Below are 10538 nucleotides of genomic sequence, written 5' to 3'. Positions count from 1 at the left end.
GGATAGAGCGTCAGCCTGCGGACTCAAGGGTCCCAGGTTCGATTCCGGTCAAGGGCATGTACCTTGGTTGCGGGCACATCCCCAGTAGGGAGTGTGCAGGAGGCAGCTGATTGATGTTTCTAACTCTCTATCCATCTCCCTTCCTCTCTGTAAAAAATCAATAAAATATATTTTAAAAAAAAATTTAAATGACTGAACATGCAAAATATCTTGCTCTTTGGCCCTGCTTCTGTGGATCCAGAGCAAAGGACTGCTTTACCCGGGGAGGAAGCCCAAATCCAACACGCTGCTGCTGTCCAGCCCTGCTCCTCCCCACTCAGCGAGGGCACTTGCTCTTCCCTATTCTCACCAGAGAGGCACAAGCGCTCCGTCCCTTCCAGCGGCAGGCGGAGGCAGGAGAAAGGGTCTGTTGTTTATCTCTCCTTGTTTCTCCCTCCCCTCCCTGCTGATCACCAAGCTGCTGACCGGTCAGAAAGCCCTGATGGAAACCCTCCGGTGCTAGGCAGGCCCCTCCTCCTCCAAGGAGCCTGTCCTTGACTAATTTTTCTTTGTCCCGATGGGAAGAAAAGAGCGAGAGAGAAAGACGAAAAAAGAAAAACCTCAAACTTCCTTTGAAAACCAGCTTGGAGTCAGGGCCTGAATCGCACATCGACACTCGGCAACTCAGGAATCCTGAAGACACGCTTGGAGCCACGGGGGAGCACCTGGGCTGCACCCCTACCTGCCCTCGCCCTCCTCCCGTGCCCTGGGTCCTGGGCGTGGGTCCGGAAGTGGCCAGGACCCAGCAGGACCGCCGCTGGCTCATAAACCTGTGTGAGCTCTGGCGTTGACAGCTGGAAGGCAGCTGGGACTGTGGCGGCGCCCCCATCGGATTGTCGGAGCTGAGCCCTCCTTCTCAGTCCTGGAACAGCCTTCTTTAAGGTAAAAACTTTGTTTTATCCGCATCCTTCACCTCCTCTTCGACTCCCAGTTCTCTTTTTCCCCTCCAGCTCCGGGGAGGTGACACTGACTGTGGTCTCTACAGGTCTGGATTGGGAGAGGAGTGAGGCAGGGAGAACATGTCAAAGGGATGCTGCTTGCTTCCTTATTTTTTTCTTTTAATGAAACCTTCCCCCTCTCCATGGCGAGCGAGCACTGTGGTGGTGGTTGACTTACTCGGAGGGGAAATTTTAAACCATTAGTTGCTTGAAGATTTGGGTCAGACTGAGAAGGATATCGGAGTGGGACAGTAAGGGACACGCAGGGAGAGGGAAGTTCCTGGGATGGGGTGGGAGGGTGAGTGTCTTCTGGAAGCTCCCCACCCATTTTATAGGCTTCTTCCAACTTTTGGCTACTGCCTGCCACTGCTAGGGAGGGGCCAGGGCTATTTTAACTCCCTCACCCGCAGCCAGATCATTCCTGCTGGAGGGAACATGTAGGACTTGAATGGAGAAAAGAGGAAACGAATGGAATCCTGATTTGTTTGGGTCCCCCCTCCCCCATCCTTTCCTGCTGGGAAATACTCCATACCCACCTTGCCAGGTGTGCACCTTACAGAGTGGAAGCCCTCCACTCCGTTTCCTGCCCCGCCTCTTAGGGCTCAGCCCACTCTGCTTTGCCCAGTTTTTCGGTGACCCAGCTCCCTCACGTGTCCAGCTCCTGGTGTGTTTGGGCTCATCCCCTTAGCCAACTAGCTGCCCAACCCCCACTTAATTATTGATCTGGCACTGGACAGAAAAGATAAAGGAGCCCTGCTTTTCTACAGGCTTTTTTAACTTTCCCAGGCTCATCCTAAGTGTCATCGGGAAGGGAGGAAAGAAGGAGAGAGAAAAACAAAGTGTCAGGCCTGTAGGCATTCCCCCCCCACCCCCTGCTCTGGTTCTAAATGAACAACAGGCAGATGAGATACAGCTCGCATAAATTATGTTTGAATCAGGAGGACGATCCATTTGGGTGACTAGGCTTATTTTGTGAACTTTTATGCTCCTCATCTTCATCTTCCAGGCCTTACTCACCCTTCCCCTAAATTCCTGCAGGATTGCAAGAAGAAAGCATAGTCTCAAATTAGGAAGAAGCCAAAGAGAAGATTTCTGACAAGTTTAATTTCTTTCTTTCTTTTTTTTTTTCCTTTTAAATCTATTGAGTTTAGGGAGCAAGAGGAAGGGAGAAGGGAGAGTGAGAGAGGGGGAGATAGATAAACATCAATTTGTTGTTCCACTTAATTATGCATCCATTGGTTGATTCTTGTATGTGCCCTGACTGGGCCTCGAACCCCGAAACATACTGGGAGCATGCTCTAACCAACTGAGCTACCCGGCCAGGACAAGTTTCATTTCTCACCTTTTTTTTTTTTACCCTGAGTCAGGGGTGAGGGGAGCATGTTTTCCAGAAGGCAAAGTTTGTGGCTTTTTATTGTTTATGATCCACAGCAGTAATTAAACGTCTGTTCCTGCTGAACTTGATGCTTAGTGCTGATAGAGAGCAGGTAAAACAGGTCCAGTGCTCACATCTAAAATGACCTAGATGGGGAACAGACAGAACATGTGCACACATCAATGAAGGTAGAGGGAGTATTTTTTATGTAAATCGATAATCACTTTTATATTCCGTATAAAGAGTGGCAAGAGAGTATCTGTGGATTAAGACAGTTTGGGGAGCAAAGAGGAACTGGGGAGAAGTTGGTATCTCACCTCCAGAGAAGCTTACTGGAGAAATGGGGGTGGGTTGGGGGGGGGGGTGTTATGCTCCTAACCTGAAGTTATTTATCAGCACAGTCTCTGTTCAAGGCCCTGCGGCCTACATTTCCCCTCTGGCCACAGGAAGCCCCTCCCAAGACCTTTGTGTTCTGGTTTGAGATTGTGTAAAGTTCAGGGGAGCCCTTGGAGGAGAAGGACTTCTTTCTCAGCCTGTTTCGTCTTTAGGGGCCATGGTACTGACTCTGCATCTCTACTCTTCACCCCAAGCACTATGTGGCTGTTCATCTTTCCGCCCCTGGGATGAGGCGGAGAGAAGGTAGTCGGAAGGATGCCTTCTGACAAATGTAATTGTGTGTGCTCAGGACGACCCATGCACAGCCAAGGGTGGGGTTTGGTGTGGGGCAGAGGAATTACCTCGGTCCTGGCCAGGGTGGGAGCTACCAAGGTGATGCCTGTTACAGGGTGAGCTGGAGATCACTGTGTTGATAACCATTAGTATAGTTTGTGTTGGTGTTAATCATCACCCAAGGATATTTTTTCCATTGATTTTTAGAGAGAGTGGAAGGGAGGGAGGGAAGAAAAAAGGAGAAAGGGAGGGAGGGAGGGTTGGAGCGAGGGAGGGAAGAAGGGAGGGGGAGAGAGAGAGAGAGAAAGAAACTATGTGAGAGCAACAGATCTATTGGTTGTGGGGATCGAGCCTGCCACCCAGGCACGTGCCCTTGCTGGTAATCGAACCCGCAACCCTTCGGTGCGAGGGCTGACTCTCTAACCGCTGATCACACTGGCCAGGCACCATGAGTGTAGTTTTAACATTCCTTTCTCCATCTCTTTCCCTTCTGTCTTTGTCCTTTTCTCTGTCTTTTCTGCATTCCTTGTCCTTATCTGTTCCAGGGAAGCTGATTCCACCAATGTCTTCCGTCATCTCACGGGACTCGTCCCTCCCAGACCGGAAAGCCCTGTGCACTCTGGTCACAGCGAGTTAGAGGTGGAAGAGCTCAGCCGGCCGCTCTTCTGTTTACCCGCGCTGACGAAGACAGGGCTCCCGTCGCCAGGAGTGACTGCGGACACTGCAGCCTTCCACACCGCATTCCTCTTCTAAGACTTTTCTGGGCCTATTTGCTTTCCAGCCCAATGATTTGCTTCTTACTCGATCTGTCTCTCTGTCGCACATCAAGCCTAGATTAGGCAACTTCCTGAGGACTGTGAAGTCCTTTGGTGCCCCTCCGTTGACCTCTTCTGACCATGGAACACCATCAACCTGAGCGTCCAGTCTCTGGCAAGGCCAAGACTGCAGAAGCCGTCAGCCCTGAAAACTATGAGGTCCTCTCAGTACCAGATGAGCACCCCCAGGACAAGGATGCTGGAAATGCTACTGGGGCAGCCAAAGATGCTACTGGGGCTGCCGGAAATGCTACTGGGGCGGCCAGAGATGCTACTGGGGCTGCCAGAGATGCTGATGGGGTAGTTGGAGATGCTACTGGAGCAGCCAGGGATGCTGATGGGGCAGCTGGAGAACAGGAGCCAGTAGATCAAGGGTCACGGCCGGTCCAGGGCCAGGATAATCTTGAGTCCCCTCCGCCTGACACGAGCTCCAACCAGCCAGGGCCAGACCACAGGACGCAGCCTGAGGCGGAGACAGTGGGGGCGTGCTCCGGGCCCCAGGAGCTGCCCCAGTCCCCCAGGGCCCAACAGCCGGAGCTCGATTTCTACTGTGTAAAGTGGATCCCCTGGAAGGGAGAACGGACACCCATCATCACCCAGAGCACGAACGGCCCCTGCCCGCTCCTCGCCATCATGAACATCCTCTTTCTTCAGTGGAAGGTAAGAGAGTTTGTGGGGGGGTGGGGGAGGCGGGGCCTCAGAAACTGCTGAGGAGGGCCTCTTCCCTGACCCACTTCCTTGGTCATCCTGATTTTCACAAGCCAGTCAAAACTTTTCAAGTTACTCTTCCTATTTCTCCAGCTGGAACAAACGAAAGAAGAGGTTCATAAAAACAAACAAACAAAAAGCAGTTCTCTGTCCTCTTCCTGGATTGCAGTATTTCACATTCACTCCCTTGCTTGCATTATAAGCCTTCTTTTTTCCACCACACCCTCCCTCTAGGCAGCCCCTGCCCTCCCCCACCTCCTATGGGTGCCCTGCGAAGGGGAGCAGCACATGCTGACCCTCTGATCGCTCTCTGCCTCCAGGTGAAGCTGCCCCCTCAGAAGGAAGTGATCACGTCAGCTGAGCTCATGACCCACCTCGGTGAGTGAGTAGGCCTTGAAGAGGAATTGCACAGAATTACGAGCACTATCCCCTCAGCCAGAAATCCAGAATATTGAGGGACTTCCCATTCGGGGTTCGGATGTGTCAGGGAGGGTGAAGGTCTCTGGGTGTCAGGAGTCCTGGGTTGTAAGTTTCCCACGTGACCCTGGGCAGGCCCTTCACCTCTGTGAGCTGATTTCCTCCTCTGGGACATGAAAGGTCAGGACTCGAATCTAAGGCCCTTCCCAGCTCTGAAAGCCAGCGGTTCGGTGACATTTCCCCCGCCCATTCCCAGGAGAGGAGGACGCTGCTTTGAGGGCCGTTGGTGGGGTAGACTGATAAGGAATCCTGTCTTGTAGGAGACTGCCTCCTGTCCATCAAGCCCCAGGAGAAGTCAGAGGGACTTCAGCTTAATTTTCAGCAGGTGAGCAAACAGGCCTGTGGACAAAGAGGTTTGCAGCCTGGCAAGGGGACACCCAGGCTATGAAGAGAAGCCTTTCTGCTGCTTCTCAAGAGGGTTCCTTGAACTATGATTTTTTTTTTCTGCAGGAGGAAGAGGAGGGTAAATCTCTGTCCTAGAAAATAAGTTTATCTACTTAAGATAAAGAGGGGTTGAGGCAAGGGAGGAATGGAATGGCTTGTAAGAGAACCTGGGAAGAAAAGCAACAAGTTTAATATTTTATTTCTGGGGGTGGGACTGGAATGGAGGGGAGGGGAGGCGAGACCGTCATGTTCTCCCCCTCGAACCCCCCCCCCCCCCCCCCCCCGGCTTCATTGAGATATGTAAGTTTAAGACATACAATGTGCTGCCCTGGCAGGTGTGACTCAGTGGGTTGGGCACTGAAGGGTTGCAGGTTCAATTCCAGGTTGGGGCATGTGCCTGGGTTTTCAGTGGTGGGTCGGGGGGTGGGGGTGAGGGAGGGGAAATGCAGGAGGCAGCCAATCCATGTTTTGCTCTCACATTTATGTTTCTCTCCCTCTTCCTTTTTCTCTCTCCCCCCCACCCCCCAAAAAAAATCACCCAACCAGTGTGGCTCATTGATTGAGCATTGACCTATGAACCAGGAGGTTATGGTTCGATTCCTGGTCGGGGCACATGCCCGGGTTGCAAGCTCGATCCCCAGTGGGGGGCATGCAGGAGGCAGCCGATCAATGATTCTCTCTCACCATTGATGTTTCTCTTTCTCTCTCTCTCTCTCTCTCTCTCTCTCTCTCTCTCTCTCTTCCTCTCTGATGAAATCAATTAAAAATATTTTAAAAAATCAATAAAGAGCCCTAACCAGTTTGGCTCAGTGGATAGAGTGTCGGCCTGCGGACTGAAGGGTCCCAGGTTTGATTCCGGTCAGGGGCATGTACCAGTGGGGGGTGTGCAGGAGGCAGCTGATCGATGTTTCTCTCTCGTCGATGTTTCTAACTCTCTACCCCTCTCCCTTCCTCTCTGTAAAAAATTAATAAAATAAATTTTTAAAAAATCAATAAAGATATGCAATGTGCTAATTATTTAATATATCCATCGATTTCATTTCTACCCCCAGAATGTGGACGACGCAATGACCGTGCTGCCCAAACTGGCCACCGGTCTGGATGTCAATGTGCGATTCACAGGGGTCTCCGATTTTGAGTACACACCTGAGTGCAGTATCTTCGACCTCCTAGGGATCCCCCTATACCACGGCTGGCTTGTTGATCCTCAGGTGAGGGTGAGAGGGCCCAGATGAGACTCTTGTCCAGCTCAAGCGACAGAGAAGCAGCGTTTTGTGGGCTGGGGGTTAGAGAGGTAGGGGTTAGGGATGTAGGGATTCGATTGGCTTTGGAGGGAATCCGGTTTAGAGGCAGGACCCAGTGGAGAATTCCTTGAACCTTAAACATTTTTGGTAAACATTCAAATACAAGCAAATCATAGGCAGTTATTGAGACGGCCAGGGTTTCAGGAACCTTTGGTCCTAGGGTTGCAGTCCATTTCCTTCCTAAAAAGATCTCAATTTTTTTTTCTGTTATTGCCCCACCGCACTGCCCATGCAGAGTCCTGAGGCTGTGAGTGCAGTCGGGAAACTGAGCTACAATCAGCTGGTGGAGAAGATCATCACCTGCAAGCACTCCAGTGACACCAACCTGGTGACAGAAGGTGAGCTCCCCCCTTCTCTCCTGTGGCTCTTATGTGGAGGGAAGGAAGGCTACTTTGATTTATTGTTCATTGTCTATCTCCCCCACTCCCCCCCGCACCCCCCCACCAACCACATCCCACTAGAAAGGGAGTTTGGGGAACGCATTAGTCCCCCTAGTGCAGTGCCTGGCGGGCGCGAGGTGGCTGCTCAGCAACTGTTTGTTGCATGAATGACTGCAGCCAGGCTCCGGGGAAGAGATTTCAGAGGGTGGGCCCACCCCCAGGCCTTTGGACAGAGACTGTCTGGGTGCCCCTCCTTCTGTGGACTTGGGAGGTGAGCCAAGGCCCCGCCCCCGCTCCTTGTGCCCTCCGGCAGGCCTGATTGCCGAGCAGTTCCTGGAGACCACCGCGGCCCAGCTGACCTACCACGGGCTGTGCGAGCTCACCGCGGCTGCCAAGGAGGGCGAGCTTGGCGTCTTTTTCCGGAACAACCACTTTAGCACCATGACTAAGCACAAGGTGACGGGGCATTGGGTGGGGGTGGGGAGGGCTACAGTGCTGTTGGTTTCCTCATGCCTTTTCCTTCTGGGTCAGTGTTTCAGTCAGGACAGGGGAGATCAAGCGCTGATAACCAATGACTCCCACAGTCCCTGTGGTTTCCCGCAACCAAGGTTTATTCCCCACTAATGCTGCGTGGCCGCTGCAGACACTCGCCTCATCTTCACTCTGGGTCTCAGGCTGACAAAACTGTCTTTACCTGGGATGTAGGAGGGACACCACACACTGGCTTGTAGTGCTCCCACCTGGAAGTGTCGTTTCTGCTAACATCTCATTGGCCAGAGCAAACCATAGGAGTGAGCCTGCCATCCATGGGACGGGAAAGTGTAATCCTGTCCCATTGGAAGGGACAGGAAGGGAATTTTTCTTTTTTCTTTTATTATTATTATTCTTTTTTAAATATATATTTTATTGATATTTTACAGAGAGGGAGGGAAAGGGATAGAGAGTTAGAAACATCGATCAGCTGCCTCCTGCACACTCCCCACTGGGTATGTGCCCGCAACCAAGGTACATGCCCTTGACTGGAATCGAACCTGGGACCCTTGAGTCCGCAGGCTAATGCTCTATCCACTGAGCCAAACTGGTTAGGGCTATTATTATTATTTTTAATTTATTGATTTCAGAGAGGAAGGGAGAGGGAGAGACAGAGAGAAACATCACTGATGAGAGAGAATCATTGATCGGCTCCCCTACTAGGGATCGAGCCTGCAACCTGGGCATGTGCCCTTGGCCGGAATCGAACCTGGGACCCTTTAGTCCGCAGGCTGACGCTCTATCCATGAGCCAAACCAGCTAGGGCAGGAAGGGAATTTTCCAACAGTACCAAAGTCTTCCCAAGTTAGAAACTGTTTTAGCTCTCTAGGAATTGAGTAGAAGAGGGAGAGGTCTTTGGTTCTCGAAGGATTTCCCCACACGGCCATCAGGTGAGCCCAGGGAACAGTGGGAAGCAGGGGAGGAAGCAGGATCCCAGCTCTGAGGACTCCATGCCTGACCACAGGGACCACCATGCTCTCACCCAGCTGACCGTCCACTCGGACGTCCCTTCCCTCTCCCCTCAGCCACTCATACAAGACTCGCAGCTCACACGGACATGTTCCAGCCGGCACCCCCATTGGCTCAAATGGTCTCCGGGCATCTCAGATGACGTGGGGCCGTCAACCGCCTCTAGCTCACCTGTCCCGCTAATCAGCTCTGTCTCTTCCTTGCAGAGCCACTTGTACTTGCTGGTCACCGACCAGGGCTTTCTGCAGGAGGAGCAGGTGGTGTGGGAGAGCCTGCACAACGTGGACGGGGACAGCTGCTTCTGTGACTCTGACTTTCACCTGAGTCATTCCCTGGGCAAGGGGCCTGGAGCAGAAGGTGGGAGCAGCTCCCCGGAAAAGCAGCGGCAGGTAGACCAGGTGTGCGGCGCTTTGGGGAAGGGCGCAGAGAGCACGTTCCCTTCAGGGACCTTTATGCCGTCTGTGAGCTGCGTGCATCGCGTCATCTAGGGATGATCACGTGACACCCCTGTCCCTTTCCTGTTACCCCGGGGCCATGTCCACGCTTGGTGGGTATTCTCCGGCACCACAGAGAATGTGCTTGGCTGTGTGGTATGCTCTGGAGGAGGAGGAACGAGAGAAATGGAAGGATGAGGAGGGAAAAACTGGTTTGGGAACCTAAGCCTAGCCGGAATATCTCCCAGGCCGCAGCCCACCTCACAGCCCTGCTCTCACCCCGTCTCTGCAGGACTACCTGATCGCCTTGTCCCTGCAGCAGCAGCAGCCACAAGGCACGTTGGGTCTCAGCGACTTGGAGCTGGCCCAGCAACTGCAGCAGGAGGAGTACCAACAGCAGCAAGGGGCCCAGCCGGTGCCAGCACGGGCCCCATCGCCACAGGTGAGCCCGCTGTACCCTGGCCTTAGCGGTTGTTATTCTTCAAGGTTTCCCTGGGGGGCCCTTCTCCTGTCTGGCCCTCTCCCCTGGATCCCTTCCTCTCTTCCTCTCCCCACTGCCCGCCCCCTCCCCAGCCTGACCCGCTTCCATCTAGAATCTGTCCTCGTGCTCTGCCCAGGAGGATGGATGACCACTTGTTAAATCCCATACAGGGGAGAGGAGCCCCATCTGGACGCCCGGCGGGAGAGCGGCGGCGGCGGCCCAAGCCGGAGTCCGACTGTGTCCTCCTGTAGCGCTCGGTGCCCGGCTGCCCTGCCTCTTCTGTCAGAGGCTGTGACTATTTGGCTTGCTCTCCCAGGTCACCCCCTGAGATATGCAGGGTAACTTATTTATGGACGGTTGGGGATCCGAGCGGGAAGGAAATGTCAAGGTCAGACTCGGCGACCTCCTTGCTCACTCGCTGCGGCCTTCTCTTCCTCCCAATCACCCAGGGCAACAGTGGGACTGCTGGGGTGAGGGTGTCTGATCCCCAACTCCCTCTTCCCAGAATATCACACTAATATGCAGACTCAGGCTCCAGGGTGAGGTCCCTGCCTGCAATGCATCTCCCCTACCTCCCCCCTGACTGGCGGGGTCCTTCTGGCTATCCTGCAAGTCCATCTCCCTCTGTTTCAGGATTGATTTGGGTTTCTATCTTCATTATTTGTAATGCCTTCCTAGGGGTTTGGAAATAAAAATTGTCTCCTGAGATCTGTTGTTTGCCATACCCTGCAGCAACGGGGTCAAGTGGTGAAGTATTTGACCCAGTTGAGGAATGCGAAGGGGGAGGGGGGGTAGAGGTGTAAGGGGTTGCCTGTCATATCTAGATGAGCCAGCAGGGGGAACCAGAGCCTGCTTTTCCCTTCGCCGTTTGTGTTTCTCTGTTTTTGCTAGGCCTCTTTGGGAAATAGTCCTCTGATTTGGAGGTGGGTTTCCAAGTCCCCCTTTGGACAGAGGAATGTAGGGACTGTGCTCCCTGCTAACCCGAGAGACTTCCCAGGCAGGCAAGAGGCAGCTGATCCTCGGCTTGCCTCCCA

At 53.2% G+C, this 10538-nt stretch overlaps 1 protein-coding gene across 2 annotated transcripts; it reads left to right on the top strand.

Annotated features, from left to right (window-relative positions):
* The first annotated feature begins 353 nt into the window (after positions 1-353).
* On the top strand, positions 354-10212 carry MINDY1 (MINDY lysine 48 deubiquitinase 1). 2 transcript variants are annotated; one of them, XM_006095232.3, is made up of 10 exons: positions 354-921; positions 3567-4496; positions 4865-4922; positions 5282-5346; positions 6458-6616; positions 6945-7047; positions 7403-7545; positions 8796-8987; positions 9316-9465; positions 9675-10212. In XM_006095232.3, exons 2-10 carry the CDS (start codon positions 3918-3920, stop codon positions 9753-9755), a joined length of 1530 nt encoding a protein of 509 aa, XP_006095294.1. In that variant the 5' UTR covers positions 354-921; positions 3567-3917; the 3' UTR covers positions 9756-10212. The 2 variants fall into 2 exon arrangements, with proteins under 2 accessions (XP_006095294.1, XP_014316777.1); XM_014461291.2 differs by lacking the exon at positions 6458-6616 and having other exon boundaries at positions 355-921.
* The last annotated feature ends 326 nt before the right edge of the window (positions 10213-10538 follow it).

Source organism: Myotis lucifugus, unplaced genomic scaffold (genome assembly GCF_000147115.1).
Source record: "Myotis lucifugus unplaced genomic scaffold, Myoluc2.0 scaffold_151, whole genome shotgun sequence".
Taxonomy (NCBI): Eukaryota; Metazoa; Chordata; class Mammalia; order Chiroptera; family Vespertilionidae; genus Myotis; species Myotis lucifugus.
The sequence above is the reverse complement of the archived record's forward strand: the minus strand, read 5'-3'. Positions and strand labels throughout refer to the sequence as shown.

Excerpts from the sequence above, each read along its gene's own strand:
- MINDY1 (XM_006095232.3), top strand. The coding sequence starts at position 3,918 with ATGGAACACCATCAACCTGAGCGTCCAGTCTCTGGCAAGGCCAAGACT. Across the intron at positions 4,497-4,864 it reads TCCTCTTTCTTCAGTGGAAG|GTGAAGCTGCCCCCTCAGAA; the intron begins GTAAGAGAGTTT and ends CTCTGCCTCCAG. Across the intron at positions 8,988-9,315 it reads AGCAGCGGCAGGTAGACCAG|GACTACCTGATCGCCTTGTC; the intron begins GTGTGCGGCGCT and ends CCGTCTCTGCAG.